Source organism: Artemia franciscana, chromosome 18 (genome assembly GCF_032884065.1).
Source record: "Artemia franciscana chromosome 18, ASM3288406v1, whole genome shotgun sequence".
In the NCBI taxonomy this organism is placed as follows: Eukaryota; Metazoa; Arthropoda; class Branchiopoda; order Anostraca; family Artemiidae; genus Artemia; species Artemia franciscana.
Window position 1 is genome coordinate 5,631,035 of NC_088880.1, and position 19,897 is coordinate 5,650,931.

General features: G+C 35.3%; 1 protein-coding gene across 1 annotated transcript in view; it reads right to left on the minus strand.

Annotated features, from left to right (window-relative positions):
* Positions 1-19,897, minus strand: part of LOC136038530 (integrator complex subunit 4-like) — a 95,319-nt gene that overhangs the window by 53,732 nt on the left and 21,690 nt on the right. Inside the window, exons 4-7 of the mRNA XM_065721637.1 lie at positions 19,429-19,581; positions 11,114-11,272; positions 8,181-8,320; positions 3,025-3,217 (exon numbers count right to left, since the gene is read on the minus strand). Of these exons, the coding sequence (XP_065577709.1) occupies positions 3,025-3,217; positions 8,181-8,320; positions 11,114-11,272; positions 19,429-19,581 (645 nt within the window). The remainder of the gene's footprint in view (positions 1-3,024; positions 3,218-8,180; positions 8,321-11,113; positions 11,273-19,428; positions 19,582-19,897) is intronic.

Below are 19,897 nucleotides of genomic sequence, written 5' to 3' on the forward strand. Positions count from 1 at the left end.
AAACACAAACAAACACACTAAGTCGGAAACACTTACTCTCATATCTGACATAAGCTTTGTATCGAGCGTTTATTCTAAAAATTTTGGTGACACATAACAAAAAAAAGGACGAAACACAATTTTCGCTTACCCTCATATCTGACATAAGCTTTTTATCGAGTGTTTTTTCCTAAAAATTTTGGCGACACATAACCAAAAAAAGGAGGAATCACAATTTTCGCTTACTCTCATATCTGACTGAAGCTTTTTATCGAGCGTTTGTTCCAAAAATTTTGGCGACACATAACCAAAAAAAAATAGAGGAGGAAACACAATTTTCGCTTACTCTCATATCTGACATAAGCTTTTTATCGAGCGTTTATTCTAAAAATTTTGGTGACAAATAACAAAAAAAAGACGAAACACAATTTTCGCTTACCCTTCTATCTGACATAAGCTTTTTATCGAGTATTTGTTCTAAAAATTTTGGCGACACATAACAAAACAAGAGCTAAGAGCTCATATGGCACTTTTGACGAGGCGAGAAGAGCTAAGAGCCAAGAGATCATATGGTATGAGCTGTAACAAAATTCTATGAATCAATAGATTGATTTAAAAAGGAAAATAAGAGGCTTAATGCCGGTCAAGATTTAAAATAAGAGCTCTGAGTCACAAAGTCCTTCTAAATATCAAAATTCATTATGATCCGATCACCCACTCGTAAGTTATAAATACCTAATTTTTTCTAATTTTTCCTCTCCCTTTTGCCCCCCAGATGGTCGAATCTGGGAAAACGACTTTATCAAGTCAAATTGTGCAGCTCCCTGACACGCCTACCAATTTTCATCGCCCTAGCACGTCCAGAAGCACCGAACTCGCCAAATCACTGAACCCCTCCCCCCAACTCCCCCAAAGAGAGCGAATCCAGTACGATTCTATCAATCATGTATCAAGGACATTTGTTTATTCTATCCACCAAGCTTCATCCCGATTCCTACACTCCAAGTGTTTCTCCAAGATTTCCCCCTCCAAATCCCCACAATGTCAAAAGATCTGGTCGGGATTGGAAATAAGAGCTCTGAGACATGAATTCCTTCTAAAAATCAAATTTCATTACGATCCGATCATCTATCCGTAAGATATAAATACTCCAATTTTCATGTTTTCCAAGAATTCCGGTTCCCCCCTCCAACTCCCCCGAATGTCACAGGATCTAGTCGGAATTTGAAATTAGAACTTTAAAGCACAAGATCCTTCTAAATATCAAATTTCATTAAGATCTGGTCACCCTTTCGTAAGTTACAAATACCTCAATTTTCAAAATTACCCCCCCCCCCCCAATTCCACCAAAGAGAGCAGATCCGGTCCAGTTATGTCTGTCACGTATCTTAGACAGGTTTCTATTCTTCCCATCCAGTTTCATCCTGATCTCACCGCTTTAAGTATTTTCTAAGATTTCCGGTCCCCCAACTGCCCCCCCCCCCCCCAATTACGCTTGATCCGGTTGAGATTTAAAATAAGATATCGGAGTTACGAGGTCCTTCTAAATATGAAGTTTCATGAAGATCCGATCACTCCTTCGTAAGTTAAAAATACGTCATTTTTCTAATTTTTAAGGATTACTCCCCCCCAAACTACCCCAAAGAGAGCAAATCAGTTCCGATTATGTCAATCATGTATCTGGGACTTGCGCTTATTTTTACCATCAAGTTTCATCCCGATCCCTCTACTCTAAGTGTTTTCCGAGATTTTAGGTTTCCCCCCTCCAACTCCCCCCAATGTCATCAGACCCAGTCGGGATTTAAAATAAGAGCTCTGAGACACAATATCATTCCAAACATGAAATTTCATTAAGATCCAATCACCCGCTCATAAGTTAAAAATACTTCATTTTTTCTATTTTTTCCGAATTAACAGGCCCCTACTCCCCCCCCCCAGATTGTCAAATCGGGAAAACGACTATTTCTAATTTAATCTGGTCCGGTCCCTGATACGTTTGCCAAATTTCATCGTCCTAGCTTACCTGGAAGTGCCTAAAGTAGCAAAACCGGGACTTTAGGTTTTCCCCCTCCAACTCCCCCCAATGTCATCAGATCCGGTCGGGATTTAAAATAAGAGCTCTGAGACACAATATTATTCCAAACATCAAATTTCATTAAGATCCAATCACCCGCTGATAAGTTAAAAATACTTCATTTTTTCTATTTTTTGTGAATTAACCGGGCCCCCACTCCCCCCCAGATGGTCAAATCGGGGAAAACGACTATTTCGAATTTAATCTGGTCCGGTCCCTGATACGCTTGCCAAATTTCATCGTCCTAGCTTACCTGGAAGTGCCTAAAGTAGCAAAACCGGGACCGACAGACCGACAGACAGACCGACAGAATTGGCGACTGCTATATGTCACTTGGTTAATACCAAGTGCCATAAAAAAAAGAATGAAACACAATTTTTGCCTACTCTCATATCTGACATAAGCTTTTTATCGAGCGTTTGTTCTAAAAATTTTGGCGACACATAACCAAAAAAAAGGGAGGAAACACAATTTTCGCTTACTCTCATATCTGACATAAGCTTTTTACCGAGCGTTTGTTCTAAAAATTTTGGCGACACATAACCAAAAAAAAAAAAAAAAAGGAGGAAACACAATTTTCGAAAAATTGTTTCTAAACAATATTGTTTTAAACAATATTGTTTATAAATAACCAATAACAATATTGTTTAAACAATATTTCATAATGTTTAAAATACTGAAACTTATATCAGAGATAAGTGCATGGTCAAAAAATTTTGACGACACATAACCAAAAAAAAAAAAAAAAAAAAAAAAAAAATGGACGAAACACGATTTTCGCTTACTCTCATATCTGACATAAACTTTTTATCGAGCGCTTGTTCTAAAAATTTCGGCGACACATTACAAAAAAAGGACGAAACCCAATTTTCGCTTACTCTCATATCTGACATAAGCTTTTTATCGAGCGTTTATTCTAAAATTTTGGCGACACATAACAAAAAAAAGGACGAAACACAATTTTCGCTTACCCTCATATCTGACATAAGCTTTTTATCGAGTGTTTGTTCTAAAAATTTTGGCGACACAAATGTCATGGAACCAAGAAGGGAAGCAGCCAGTTGTCTCACATGCACAGCTAAATCTGTAAGGGCATTGCAAATCCGGGAAAACGCATCGTCACCAAGACGAATTGTGTCATCACTTTCGGGGACTTTAACATGTCTAGGAAAGAAATTACAATACATATGAAAAGCCTTCGAAATCTACGCGATCGCTTTAGTGAAGAAGTAGAAACTCAACTCTAGTTAAAGAATCAGATTGAAGAATCAATGTATATATCTTAAATATCTCAATCAATGTTGTTAAAGAATCAGTTGTAAAACAGGAAAATGCAGGTTCAATTAAAATGATTTGGTACTGGGTTCAATTAAATATTCGACCCTTAGTTTACTTATTTTACCTTATACCTTAATTTACCAGGGGTTTAGTCAGGTTTGGTAACCAGTATTCAATATTCCTGTTTAACATTAGATATAAGTGTTCCACTATAGGCTAACACTCGAGCAAATTGTTGATTTTTATATTATATAAACGACTATTATATAACATAATAAACAATTGTGTAGAATAATACAAAACAATGTTTACAAAATATGTTACAATTGGTTATTATATAAACAAATCTATCATACAATTTACCAACAACTTTTTGATCAAATTTATTAAGCTCTGGTAGATTTTGAAAACAAAAATTTAAAAGTCTTCAAAATATGTTTAGCTAAGTTTTTAGAATTTTAAAAATTTTTTTTATTGAAAAAAAACAAAACAAAAAAAACGGAAGTGCAATTTAAATGGCTTGCCTTGAAACTCATTTCAATATTGGGGCCTCAAACACTTTTAACAATTAATGCTTAAAAATAATAATTCTTTTACTGATATTTAATGTTTAGATAATGAATCAATGTTTAGTAATCTTTCAATTTATCAATTATATCACATAAATGACTGAAGCAAGTTGAAAAAAGGTCATAAGAGTGGATTGAAGGGGAGCTGGAACTACATGCCAGGGATTAAACGGTGAAGCCCTAAATAGACTGGGATGGAGGAGCTTGTACACCTCAATTGGCCTCGGGAGGCTTGGTGTTGTAATCAGAATCCATAAGACTAGTATTAATAGCAATATACATCATAACAAATAATTATGCATCGTTATTTTGCGAAAAATTTGTTCATTACAGACTACTATACATAATATATATATATATATATATATAATTATAATACATAACATATAATAGAATTACAATATACATATATACTATACATAATACATAAGTCATATAAGTTATATTTCTTCTTATTATTATTGTCTCCTTTCTTCCTTTTCTTTTTTACTCTACTTTCGATGCAACTGTACTTCTACAATCATTTTGAGTAACAACAACTTTTTTCTTAAACTAAATGATCAAAATTATGTTTATTAATATTTATCATATTTAACATTCAATATACATAATATATATATAACTATACACCAATAATATATATAATTAGCATGTCTAATAAAATCATATTTGATATCGCGATCAACCAACGGGTTTATGTACTCTACACTAGCAAAAAGTTATTATTAACTAATTAATTATTAGAAAACACCAAGGTGACAATCACCAACAAAAATAAATACTTAATATCGTTCATCGATATTATCGATATTATCGATATTATCGATATTAAATACTTTAATATCGTTCAGATTTTTTGTACAAAACACCACTGCAGCGGTTAATGATATTAAAGATCAGAAAATGAACATATATGGAAACTAAAATTCAACAAGAATAAAACTAAAATGAAGCAATGAATATGGACCACATAAGAATATAAAACTTTTAGATTTTACAGACCCCTTTCCCAAACCACAGTGCCACCCATGGGGGATCTAATGACCGAGGAGTCTAATAATAGGACTAAAAGAGTTGTTTAGAACATCTCTCCAAAAGGAAAAACAATGTTACATCAACTGAAAATGGTTGTTGGTATTCGAACTAAACTATTACATTTTTATTTCTCATACTCTTCGTCTTCAGAACCAAACCTGAAAAATAACCTAACCTGAAAAATACAAAAAGGACTAAAAGTTAAGGGTTGTCGGCTTTCTAAACTTTGCTCTCTGTTAAACTTTGAAACTATTTTGCTATAACTGAAAAGGGGATAGAATGGTCGTAACTATTGAAAAATGAGCTAAAAAGTTAAAAGCTCTTCTAGCCGACTTTTTTGGAACATTTATAAATACAAGAGAAAAATAAGGGATGTAAAAACGGTGCCCATGATTTCTCATGCTCTCTGTTTTCATACGTACAGGAGACTCCTTATTACATGCCTTCATACTACACAAACAAAAAGTTGTTGCTCATGATTGTTCGTGAAAATAGCCAACTAAAAGAAAAACTATCGTTCAGAATTGTTTATAGAATACCAGGGCAAAGGTTAATAAATTTAAAGTTCAAGAAACTAAATAACACAAGATTAAAGCTAAAATTGAACCGTAGAAGATGGACATGGACTGTATAAAAATAAAAATAAAACTCTTAGATTTTACAGATTCTTTACCATGCCCTCGTGGAGGGTGGAGGGAGGCATGTCTAATGTCCAAAGGGAATAATAATACGACTAAAATTGTTATCAATATTTTCTTTCCAGAATGAAATAATAATATAAGATAAAAGAGTATATAAAATACTATTACAAAATAATAGTGAAATAAAAAAAAAATATAAAACGGGACTTTTCTATGGGTTATAAAAAACACATGCAGATTTTTTTGTATTTATTTTTTTACATATACCACAATTTAAAGCTAATAAAAAAAAAGGCAATTTGTCAGTGATTTTACACATGCGTTAAGTATATTTTACATTTAAAAAAAAATAGTAATCAAGCCTTTTGGTAACTTATTGAAAAAACAAAAAATAGCTTTTTCAAGGTAAAAAAAAAGGAGGTACATTAAGCCAAACATTAGCAGAAATAAAGTCACATATCTAAAACTTAAAATAAACATAAATCACTATCAATCAATAAATGAGAGCCTTGAAGTGCCTAAATAATAAGGAATAATCAAGTCAAACCTACGAAAGTTTTTTACCACAAACAGAACTAGAAATAAGACCCCCGATGATTCTTGGCAAGAAAATCCTTTAGAATCAAGAGTTTCAAGCTGGCATGTGGTATTTAAAATATATGGCACTCAAAGGGTATCCTTATATGGCATCCTAGGGGGGGACCTCCTTCCCCCGAAATATTGTCACGACTCGTAAACACGTAACAGAACTGCGTAAAACACATTTCCGATATTTGTTTTTTTTAAGATTTTTGTGTTCCCCCCCCCCCAAAAAAAAAAATCCTGAATACTGTCTTTGGCACTGAAGTTGATTTTCAGTAAATCTCAAATTTTAACACTGTTCATAGTAATTTCTTTTAATAGTTAAATGAACACTAGAGACCCATAAATATAAATTGGAATTTTTTTAAAATAAATTAGCTTTTCTAAGAACAAACAAAAGAAGCTCTCCAAAACACATTTAGTCTATTAAAACTGAATACATTTATGAACGCAACTCAACATTAAAACAAAGACTATGGTGAGTTACAGAACTCAATAACTACTGATTATAATTGATTATTTGTCATAATTTCCACTCCGAGCCAACGAACATCGCAAAATTACAAGCAATTTGCGTTGCTAAAATAGACTGCAATATTAGCTCCTGTTTAGGATTAGAAGCATTTCAGGGGGACATTAGATATTATTTGCCGATTCAGGCTCAAGATAATTAGAAATGATTAATGATAATTCAATTCTGGAAAACACAATACGCTTTGAATATCAATCTATCATCATTTCAACTATTTTATTCATACTAAAGCACCATTACAAATGTGAATTCTGCCCAAGAAGCTTAGCTTGTTGTGGGCCATACAACACAATAGAAAAACAAAACCCTGAAAGAACCATAAAACAATACTCTAAATCACAAAATACATACAAAATAAAGGAGAATATACACTAGAATACAGAAAAAACGGTTGTTAATAATAATAATAACGAAAATCAGAAACCAAGAAATTAAGAGAAAAAAGGAAAGACAGTAAAAAGAAAAAAGAGGAAGCTTAGCTTGTTGTGGGCCATACAACACAATAGAAAAACAAAACCCAGAAAGAACCATAAAACAATACTCTAAGTCACAAAATACATACAAAATAAAGGAGAATATACACTAGGATACAGAAAAAACGGTTGTTAATAATAATAATAACGAAAATCAGAAACCAGGAAATTAAGAGAAAAAAGGACAGACAGTAAAAAGAAAAAAGAGGAGGCTTAGCTTGTTGTGGGCCATACAACACAATAGAAAAACAAAACCCTGAAAGAACCATAAAACAATACTCTAAGTCACAAAATACATACAAAATAAAGGAGAATATACACTAGGATACAGAAAAAACGGTTGTTAATAATAATAATAACGAAAATCAGAAACCAGGAAATTAAGAGAAAAAAGGAAAGACAGTAAAAAGAAAAAAGAGGAGGCTTAGCTTGTTGTGGACCATACAACACAATAGAAAAACAAAACCCTGAAAGAACCATAAAACAATACTCTAAATCACAAAATACATACAAAATAAAGGAGAATATACACTAGGATACAGAAAAAACGGTTGTTAATAATAATAATAACGAAAATCAGAAACCAAGAAATTAAGAGAAAAAAGGAAAGACAGTAAAAAGAAAAAAGAGGAGGCTTAGCTTGTTGTGGACCACACAATACAATAAAAAACTGAAAGAACCATAAATTAATACGCTGAATCACAAAATACATACAAAATAAAGATAAAGAAGAATATACACTAGAATACAGAAAAAAACAGGTGGTATTAGTAATAGTAGCAATGAACCTTGAAATTAAGGGAAAACGGGCAAGCCCAAGTTGGCATTAGAAAATGAAAAAAAAAGAAGAAAGACAAGAACTTTAAGAGTGTGGAAGGTACCTGAAAATAATTTTAAAAGATAAGAAGAGAAATATATCATTTGGAATTCCGAAAAAAAGAAGGAAAATTTTACTGAACTAAAAAAACGGAAAGACCAGCCGAGAAACTGCCTCACAAAACTGAATAGATAACTTACTTTTCAGTATGAAGATGAGCCAAAACACTAAGAATTTCAAGGCTAAGCTTCCTTACTGTTTCATTTTCATCTGTCAAACATGCCACAGCTATATCGTACAATTCTATCCCTAGCCGCATTCCACTTCTGTGCGCTTGAAGCTAGAGAAAATTGAATATGACAAAGAATATATGAATCAATAGCTAACAGATATATAAAAGAAGAGACAAAAGAAAAGTATAAATTAAAGCTGTTTTTTTTAATTTATTTATATCCAATTAAGGCATTTTTCGAGGAGGAATAGAGGGGACACAGGTATTTTGGGGCACAAAATTTCAAATAAATAATCTAATGGTTATAATCATTTTAGAAAATTTCGTTTAACAAAGTTTAGCTAACCAAAGTTTAGCCCCAGGTGCAAGAGAGGCCAGAACCACCACTGCATCCAATAAAGTCTTCCATGTAAGGCTAATGAATACAGCTAAAAATGAATGACCAGTATATGGAGATTATGCGGAAACAATTATTATAAAGAAATTGATGAATGATGATAATTTATATTATTAGCAATTAATATATGGAAAGGTGGTTGAAAAGAGGGGGTGGGGGGTAGTAGATAAAACAAGTGAATAAGAGTTTATGTGAGGGCAGGGGAGGAGCCCTGCTTTTCAAGGAAGGTATAAACTTTAAAAAGTCGAAATAAAAGAATTGAACGGAAAAGTGAATTGCAAAAATTCAAGAAATAGTATGGAAAAAAGGTTCAAAATTTTGAGAAAGTGACACGTAGAAAATTCTCCACACTTAAACTTATACTTAAAAAAAAGACAAAAAAATACATTCTACACCGTAAAGCCTGCCTTCCCACAACAGCCCTGTTTGCAAGGGAGACCGAATTTTTTTTTATTATTGGTCCCTCTTTTAGGAATAAGTGGTTATGATGCTAACATTGCTAATCGGTAATAAATTCAACAATGTAATAAATACATTAAGACTAATCTTTGAAATTTGAAATAAACTGTGTATGCTTTCTTTTTAGCTCCAAGTTACTCCCAAGTACGTTTTGAGCATCCCAGGCGAGGCCCTATCCAGGGGGTTGGGGTTACCGGGTTTGACCCCCCCCCCAAAAAAAAAAAATCTCTAACTCGTTAGAAAGTAACAAAAATACATTTAAACATATTTTAGATGTGTTTTGTAAAGTTTTTAAAAGCCCATCCCCCTCCCCCCAAAAATACACCAAAATCCAAACAAAAATCCTGGATACGTTCTTGTCCCAAGGCCTTCAATTTACTGAACTGGATGCTAAAGCCTTAAAACACTGTAAGTTGCTTGAAATGAGTTACATCTCTTCAGGTCTTCTATTCAGACATTTAGCAGAGAGGTAGGCAAATTAAAAAGCCAAAAAAAAGGAAATTTATACATTGTAGGAACGTTTGGTGGAAAAAACTTCAGTAGCAACGGGGAAGAGGGTCAATGGGCCTAAGGCCACTCCTCTCCCTATGGATGTTCCGAATGGCAACAACTGTATTACGGTCCTAATTCAACCCAACTCCCTATGTTGGCCCAAAGGATCCTCCCCATATTCAAAAACTGTAAGTCTAAAAGGCAGGTTTTTGAATTAGTCAATTTTTATATCTAGTCTATATTTTATTCCTAGCCTATAGCCTATAAATAAGAACTGATTCATTTATGAAGGTTGATTTTAGTTTGAAGCACGTTTGTTTATGTATAAAGAAAAAAGAACAGATTGAAACTGAGTTAGAAATACTGAATCACTGAACCACTATAAAAATTCAGTGAATCACTGAATCAACGGATAACTGTGGACAAGACCCAACAATTCAGACAACGATTGTACGCCCTATGCGCCATCAATGGGTCACTGAATCATTGAATCAACTAACTACTATAAAAAAGACCCAACAATTGAAAAAACGATTCTACGCCCTATGCGCCATCTAGAGGATCATTATCCTTTTTCATTTTTAATTAATTTATCCTTCCTCCTTAAACCCATTCCTGGTAAAATCTCTGGTTATGTGCTCTATTTAGCGATATTGCAAATGATTCAGACCTTCAGAAAAGGGAAGCATATTTACTACTATCAAGACTAAACAAAATATTAATAACAGCGTACATTACAAGTATTCTTGCTTTATGGATTCAAAACACAATGCATGCAGAAAATGTACTCTCAAATCGATAGAAAATAGACGAAAGTTATGTTTCTCACTTAGATCTTCTTTTTTAAGACTATATCTGTATACTACACCTACCTGGGAAACCACCTTCACCAGAAAAATTTAGTGCAATATGAATATGTAATATGTTCTATTGTAAATTAAATTTCAGATATCTCCAATATATTTCTTGTACCCAAGTTTTATGTTTAAAGACACTATGTTTGTCCCATCTACCCTGAGAACCACTCATGGAAGGTGTCTATAATAGAATATATAATATGAGCCAATCATAAAATATATAATATTAGCCTAGCCAATAGAGTGTAAATGAGAGTAGTGTATTTTCAAGGCTGTTAGGCTTTGTATAAGAGAAAGCAGGATTGCTACCCCCTCCCTCTGCGATAGTGGAGGATGGTGCGACGCAGGAAAAAACCCCACCTAAGGTTCAAATGTCAATTTTCGCGGTAAATTTTGAATGATAGTTAAGTCTCACTAGTCGATTTTTTTTTTTTTTTCGCATCTACCCGAATGCCATGATATTTGCTCAAGAATCCACCAGATTTTATGACTTTCACTCCCCATATGGAGGAGGGGTGGGGGCACCCCAGTTCGTCTTCTTGACACGCCACTAATCTGACACATCATGCATACTAAATTTTGTTATACCAGTCGAGTAACTCATTCATATTGGATGAGGCAATGAAGTCTAAACCTGAAACCATTACGTCGATGTCTTTTTTCCCCCGAAATAGGCCCATTTTTTGGACTACTTACTAGTGACTCAAAGGAGGCAGCCCTGACCCTTGGGTCCACATGTTGAGTGTAACAGCTTATAACTTCAATCATTTCGCTGCGGTGGTCTTCTAATCTTAGTAGCAATGTCAGCAATCTCAGAGCCAATTCTTTAACCTGATGATCAGTGTCCTTTATTAGCTAAAAAAAAAAATATACATAATCACTTTATTGATAAAAGCTAGTGCAGTCAAGAACAAATTCCAACATAATGACACTAATTCTTGAAAAAAAAAACACAGAAACACTGGACTAGCACTAACTAGAAACTTGCGCATAAAGAGTAGAGATGAATTTGAGAGGTGCTTTGAGCGTGCAATTGGCTGTTTTAACCTATCTTAGGTGTTTCTAGCACAATATTTAGAACACCAAGGGAAAAAAACGAAGGTATGATCAAAAATGGCACATATAGGAGTACCATTTAAAAAAAACAAAAAAATCAAACTTTTCTGACTTTCAAGGTCGCAAAATCTGAGAAGAAAGTGACTAAGTAGAAACTGACTTGATAAGGTGCTTTGTGCGAAAGAAACAACCAAGCTCAGAAGACATTAACCCGAGGAATGCTTAGCCAAAACTTTAAAAACGTTTGCTTGCTTTTTCCACTTTCAGCATCAGTATAGTGCCCGATCAAAGTGTTTGTTTTTGTGTTTCTTCACTTACTTTCAAAATTACGAAAAAAAATTGATAGAAACAGACCAGCTTCGATTAATGTTGCGAAAAACAATCTTTAGTAATGTTTGTGAAAACCCCTATTTAATTTTTTCGACAGCGTATATATGGATTGAGACTTTCTCTTGTGGGTCCTTCCAAGGCCTTTGCTTGCTCCCGTTCTAGCTGTTTAATGCAATTTCTAGCATAGCTAGAGCTAGACCCATTTTAATGAAGTATTTAATCTCAATGACTTTTTGGAGTCTCCCATTAGCCTCCTGAACCAGCAACTCAACAATTTTATGTTTATCATTATTATCATTCTTTTTCTCTTCGAGCTCTCGTAGATTAACTTTCGAACCGGCTAACATCTTCTCTCATCCCTCTTCTTAAGTCTTTCCTCTTCTGATAGCTGTTTCTCATGCTTCTCTTTTGCTTTCCTCACTTTTCCGTTTTGAGATATCCTTGTTGCTAGCATTGACACTGCGAGCAAGTTGAAGGAGCTCCTTTGTTAAAGGGAGTAATTCACGTCGGTTTCTAACATTATCATTTTCCCGCAAACAATCATTCTAGGGTTTTTTAGATGTAGATGTATGGTAAGCACTTTTGCCAACTTTGACAACCTCTTTCAACTTCCGTGTTGCCATTTGAGAGACTGAGGCAACACCTTGGCAATAGTTGGACATTTTCCCTCATCAAACATCAGTTTCATGACACAAATGTCATTCCAGAAACGATTGATTGGAACACTTTCATTAGTAGCAAAAGGATCATCATATAACTTTAAAAAGCCTCTAGTCATCGCGAAGTCTGCAAACAGGAGATTCAAAAGGCATAAATGTGGCAATCCTTCCAATGTCCCTGACATTTCTTTATAGCTTTCTAGTTCTGGTGTGATGTAAAGAAAATACTTTAAAGCTGATCCTGAGTCCAAGGAAAATTCCTTCAGAATATACTTTTTCATAGAGGCATAGATACATATCACCTGTGACCAAAAGTGCATTGCGTCTACTTTGTTCAAATCTTTCAAAATGTCACCTACTCCTACATCAATTTCGAAACTTTCAAGAGCCAGGCATGAGTTCCATTGGTCGAGATTACTCCTATCAATCGCATTCTTTCTTTTCTTCTTGACTGAAACTTTTGGCTTCATATATCTGCTGATCAAAACTAGTATAAGGCGAAAAATCTTATTAAATTTTGCATGGTTCAAAGGCTTCTCAGTCTGAAATGCACCAGTGAAACTTCTGAAGACTTTGGTAATTGAGACGACGAACAGCCCATGAATTTTTGTCTACGAATTTTTCAGCATGTCTGATATTTCTTTGTACCCACTCGTATTCGTCAAAGATTTTAAATTGGACATATTTCAAAACGTGTTTCTAGAGTTCATTGAGCTGTTTGAGAGTACGCATAGAAGCATCCACTGACGAATCAGCTGATGCAACTTGCCAAGTTAGCAATCATCTGGGTGTGAACTTCTAGCCCCTTAAGAAAGGTGGAATGAATTATAAGTAAACTGAAAATACCAATATCGGATCGGACCATGAAATGTCCCGGGATTTTCTAATTTGTTTCAACAATTTCATGATATTTATTCTACTCCATCATCATTTGTTTGTACTGTCAGCCTATACACATTTTCTAAACCTAAAAATCTTTCTATTTCTGTTCCAATTTAATTTTTATGTCTAACATTCTTATTCTGCCGCGAACAATCATTCTGGCGTTCTTAGATGTAGGTAGTATTTGGTAAGCACTTTTGCCGGCTTTGAAAATGTCTTTTAACTTCCGTGTTGCCGTTTGAGAGACTGAGGCAATAGCTTGGCAATAGTTGGACATTTTCCTTATCAGACATTACTGTCATGACACAAATGACATTCCAGAGAGTCAGGCATAGGCACCTATCACCTGTGATCCAAAGTCCATTGCGTCTACTTTGTTCATATCATTCAAAACGTTACATACTACTGCATCAATTTCGAAGCTTTCAGGAGCCAGGCAGAGTTCCGTTGGTCAATATTACTCCTATCAATTGCATTCTTTCTCTTCATCTTAGCTGAAACTTCTGGCTTCACATATCTGCTCATCAAAACTAGTACAAGGTGACGAATCTTATTAAATTTTGCATGGTTTAAAGGGTTTTCAGTCTGAAATGCACCAGTGAAATTTCTGAAGACTTTGGCAATTGAGACGACAAGCAGCATATGAGGTTCTGTCCACGAATTTTTCAGCATATCTGATATTTCATTGTAGCCACTTGTCTTCGTCAAAGATTTTAAATTTAAAGGGATTTACTTCAAGAAGTATTATTGGAGTGCATTGAGCTGTTTGAGAATACGCATAGCAGTATCCACTACAGTCAACCATCAAGATCCAAAATACTTTAGAAATATATGTCTAAACAAGCACAATTCTGTATGATTTTTATCAATCTCCTATTCTAGACGGCCGTCCCCTGACGAAGTAACAGATGCGGATTACCAAGTCAGCAATCATCTGGCTGCGAACTTCTAGCCCCTTAAGAAAGGCGTGATGGATTATATGTCAATTGGAAATATCAATATCGAAGAGGTCAGCTTTCCTCTCATATCGCATCTCTTTGATTAGAAGCAAAACGACCTTTCTGTTCACGTTGGGTCATGACTTCCCAGCATCAGAAGCTTTTCCAATTTAGAAATGCGTCAGAGATACAAGGTCTCTAAATAAAGCGCAAAACTTTCCCATGGCCCTCTGACCACTACTTTGTCATCACATGGATCTCTTTAAACCCTTCAGCATTTGTAGTTTTATCGTACATTATATTGTACCATGATTTACCAATATCTCCCACTAAATGTTTAGAGAGTTGGGATACAATGCTTCCGTAAGCAGCTAGCTAATTTTAGTTCTGTTAAGGCTGAAGTCTTCCAACTCATCAGATGACAGGAACACTGCCTGACATAATTCATCAGGCCAGTCCCAAGATAGAGCCGACATATCTGAGATGCCGTTCGTAATAGTCCGAAGAATCCCTGCTTTCACATAGGTATCGGTGCTAGGAATCAATCTCAACGGAAGGTGGAGGGCTTGCTCTATTTGTCAGCCACTGGGCATTTCAATTCGCAGCTGATTTGAGCTCAACCATTTTTCAGCATTTGCTTTATATTTCGTGCCCTCGGAATGTCGCAAAGCGATTGCAATTCACCAACACAACTAAAGTTTGCAACATATATCATGCAGAAAGCAAGCTCGGCATTTAATTTTTTCTTCAGCACACCAAACAGAGATGACCTTGCCAGTTACATTTATTGCAGACTGCCAAGAAAAGCAGAAAGAGCACTTCTTATAGCCAAAATTGACACAGCTTAAAAGAGAAAAAATGTTAAATTAGATACAAAAAATAGTAGGTACCGACTGGAATGAAAAGCAATCAAAGTTTTTTATAATATTTATTTACGTGACTTAAAAGAGAAAAAATATTAGATACAAAAAGCCAGTAGGTACTGACTGGAATAAAAAGGAATAAAACCTTATTATAAACAATGTTCTAGAAAATAGGTAAAATCGGAAAAACTTTAAAGGAACAGAATCAGTAAGACGTGACAATCATCTCTAACCAGTTTTTCTATCTTTTTCAAAAATTTTAATTTTATTTTTCAAATTTTATTTTTATTTTTCAATTATCTTTTTCAAATTTCAAATTTTTTTTAAATCTCACTTGGTGGTAGTCCTACACACAGGATCATTAGAAGGGAGAAGAAAAACTGTTTTTATGACACTTGGTATTTACCAAGTGACAGATAGCGATCGCAATTTCTGTCTGTCTGTCCGTCGATCCTGGTTTTGCTAGTTTGGGCACTTTCAGACAAGTTAGAACAAACAATTTTGGCAGGCGTATCATGAACCAGGCCAGACTAAACCAGAAATAGTCATTTCCCCGATTCGACAATCTGGAGGAGAGTGGGGGGACGATTAATTCGGAAAAATTGGAAAAATGAGGTATTTATAGCTTACGAACGAGTGATCAGATCTGAATGAAATTTAATATTTAGAATGATATGGTGTCCCAGAGCTTCTATTTCAAAATTCGACCGAGTCCGGTGACATTGGAGTTGGAGGGGGAAACCTGAAATCTTGAAAAACGCTTATAGTAGAGAGAACGGGATGAAACTTGGTGGGAAAAACAAGCACAAGTCCTAGATACGTGACTGACATAACCAGAACGGATTCCCTTTATTCGGGGGAGTTGGGAGGGGGGGAGTTAATTCGAAAAAATTAGAAAAAATGAGGTATTTTAAACTTACAAACGATTGATCTGTTTTTAATGAAATTTGATATTGGGATGATTGGGATGATTGAGAGATTGGGATGAAACCTGGTGGGAAAATAAGCAAAAGTCCTAAATAAGGGATTGAGATAACCGGACTGGATCCACGCTCTTTGGGAGAGTTGGGGAGGGGACATAATTCGGTAATTCGGAAAAATTAGAAACAATGAGGTATTTCTTAACTTACGAATTGGTTATTAGATCTTGATACTTAGAAGGACCTCGTGTCTCAGAGCTCTTAATTTAAATCCTGACCGCATCCGGTGACATTGGGGGAGTTAGGGGAGGAAACCGGAAATCTTGGAAAACTCTTAGAGTGGAGAGATCGTGATGATACTTGGAAGAAAGAATAAGCACAAGTCCTACATGCGTGATTGACATAACCAGACCAGATTTGCTCTCTTTGGGGGAATTAAGGGGGGAGGGGGGTTAATTCGGAAAAAATACAAAAAATGATGTATTTTAACTTACGAACAAGTGATCAGATCTTAATGAAAGTTGATATTTAGAAGGACCTCTGTCTCAGCAGCTCTTATTTTAAATCCCGACTGGATCCAGCGACATTAGGAGGAGCTGGAGGGGGAAACCAAAAATCTTTGAAAACACTTAGAGCGTAGACAGCGAGATGAAACTTATGTGGAAGAATGAGCACATGCCCTACATACATTATTAACGTAACTGGGCTGGAATCACTCTTTGGAGGAGTTGGGGGGGGGGTACCGGAAATCTTAGAAAACGCTTAGAGTGGAGGGTCGGGATGAAACTTGGTGGGAAAAATAAGCATGAGTCCTAGATATGTGATTGAAATAACCGGAACGGATCCACTTTTTTTGGGGGAGTCGGGGAGGGGACATAATTCGGTAATTCGAAAAAATTAGAAAAAAGAAGTAGGATCTTAATGGAATTTGTTGTTTAGAAGGACCTCGTGTCTCAGAGCTCTTACTTTAAATCCCAACCGGATCCGGTGAGATTGGGGAGGGGGTCAGAGGCGGAACCGGAAATCTTGGAAAACACTTAGAGTGGAGATATCGGGATAAAACTTGGTGGGAAGAATAAGCACAATTCCTAGATACATAATTGACATAAACGGAACGGATCCGCTCTCTTTGGGGAGTTGGAACAGGGGAGGCGGTAATTTGGAAAGATTAGAAAAAAATAAGGTATTTTTAACTTACGAACGGGTGATCGGATCTTAATCCGATTAGAAGGAACCCATGCCTTAGAGCTATTATTTTAAATCCCGAACAGATCCAGTGGCATTGGGGGAGTCGGAGGGGAAACCGGAAATCTTGAAAACGCTTAGAGTAGAGATATCGGGATGAAACTTGGGGGGGAGAATAAGCACAAGTCCTAGATACGTAATTGACATAACCGGACCGGATATACTCTCTTTGGGGAATTTGGGGGGGGGGAGGAATTTCCGACACTTTGGCGATTTTGGTGCTCCTGGAAGTGCTAGGACGATGAAAATTGGTAGGCGTACCAGGGATCTGTACAAATTGACTTGAAAACAGTTGTTTCCCCAATTCAACCATCTGGGGGTCTGGAGGGAGGGAAATCATGAAAAAGAAGGTACGTTTTTCTTACGAATGGGTGATCGGATCTTAATGAAACCTAATATATAGAAAGATCTCATGTATCAGATGCTCCATTTTCAAATCGGGACATAGGGGTGAAGGGGGAAATTAGTACTGTAAATCTATTTTTTAAAGCTACATCCACTAAACACAACCATGTTCTAAGTTCATGAGAATACATTGTTTTAGGTGGAGGGGTTGGGTTTGAAGTGGATGCTCATTTTGTTTTAAGGTAATTTCAAGTTTATTAGGTCTCTACAGGGACTCTGTCAAAGTCCTTTTATATATGACCAAAGTTCAGTAGTAAACCCACTATGTTCACACCCAGGTCATCAAACTTCACTGACGGCAGATCAATAACAAAACACATTAGGTTTGAACAAAATTGACGCATATTTGAAGGCACCTTTTAAATCAGAAACCCACAAAGAATGAAGATGTAATTTCCCTCTCTATTAGCTATTATTGTTCCGACATGAATACAAGGTATTGTTTGATAATACTCAAGGAGGAATATAAAGTTTAATATTCAAGTTGTCGGTCATTTAAATTCTTTACTTTTATAACAAAAGCCATATGTTAAAACTAACAAAGAATAATTCTTAAATTTTGTCTTCAGTACCGACCAGAGGAACTATAGTGGAACTATGACATTACTATTCGAAGATGTGAGAAAAATATGACTAAGTCTTTTAGAAATAGAAATAGTCACCTAAGAATAAGGAGAATCTAATATTTTCGTTTTTACTATGCTGCAGATCGTTGGTATAGTAGGTCCATAGAAGATTTTCACAAATACCCACAATTTTCACATTTGGTCCACATATAGACCTATGAAAATAGGTCCCCACTACTTTCACCAATACTACTGCAACTATTATTAACAACTCACTGCAGCTTTAAATCCCCGCTATTTTCATCAATACTATTGCATCTATTACATACAACTCACGACAGCACTAAGCCACCTGAGGCTCCTCTTTCATCTCAATATATTCAAAGCCTCCCTCTTTACACCCTCCCAAGAAGTTACCATTTTCCTTTAATCGTTCCCTATGACATCCTCCCACCCCATTTGGGGGACGACCTGCTTTTCGTTTGGCCAACAAAGGCTGACCGACAATGACGACCAGTTTTCTGAATATTTTATGAAATGAGTTTTATGAATACCTTCTGTTGGTCAACCTTTACAACATGGGTAGACTGTAGCAGGGTAGATCAGTACAGACAGAAAATTTTTTTTGATTTATGTCCTTCTGATTCATCACCTGAGATTGATTACCTGAAGTTGGTTACCTCTGTGGTTACTTCTACTCAGAGAAGTGACCAAAGGTCAAAAAAGTTTAGATCCACTTAAAAACTCAGTAGAAAGGTACAACCATTTAAAGAAACTTTCCCAAAGAACATGTGAAACCACTACCCTTTACAGTCCAGGTAATAGTACAGTGCAAAGTTTCATAGTTTACAGAATTCCTACTTTTAAAACTTTCCAAGCTTGCTAGTGTCTCGCTTAAAAACACGAACGCTCTAAGATTTCTTGAGGGAAATCTGCTTGACTCCATCTACGTATTCAGCGAGTTAAAAGCGGAGATTGATATGGTTGTGTGGAGGGTAAGTGAGATTTGCAAGTAATGTACAGCTCTCAATTTCTGTCACAGTGCACCATCCAATTCACGAAGATCAGGGTAAACTTCGCGCAAGAGTCAGGACTATAGGGGAACTATGGGAGAATTTTGCTAAAATATAGATAAAAGTTGACTCACTCTTTTGGAAATGGAAATAGTCATCTGAGAATGAGTAACATCCAGCACCTTCATTTCTACTATACTGCATATCGTTGTTAAACTAGGTACCCACAAGTGTTTCAGCTTACTATTTTCACATATGCCAATCAGTTTGGTAAATATTTTTTGTACCTAAAAAAAAAAACAAAAAAAAATTTTTGTACCAAAAAAAAACAAAAAACTAAAAAAAACATACCTAACAAATTCAACATGGATAAAAGTAGGTAAAGTCAAAAAGGTAAGGTTGAAAAGCAGTTAAAATTAGAAAAAATTAAGACTAATAAAACAACAGCATTAAATAAATCAACTAACAAATTTACAAAAAGGTGGCCTTTAGCTGACATAGGAAAATATTTCCCAAGCCCAGCAAAATTTTCAGTAATTGGTCTCTAAATTTTTTTAGATATTTTTATATATTTAATCTGGATCATGGTCTGCTCCTTGTTCA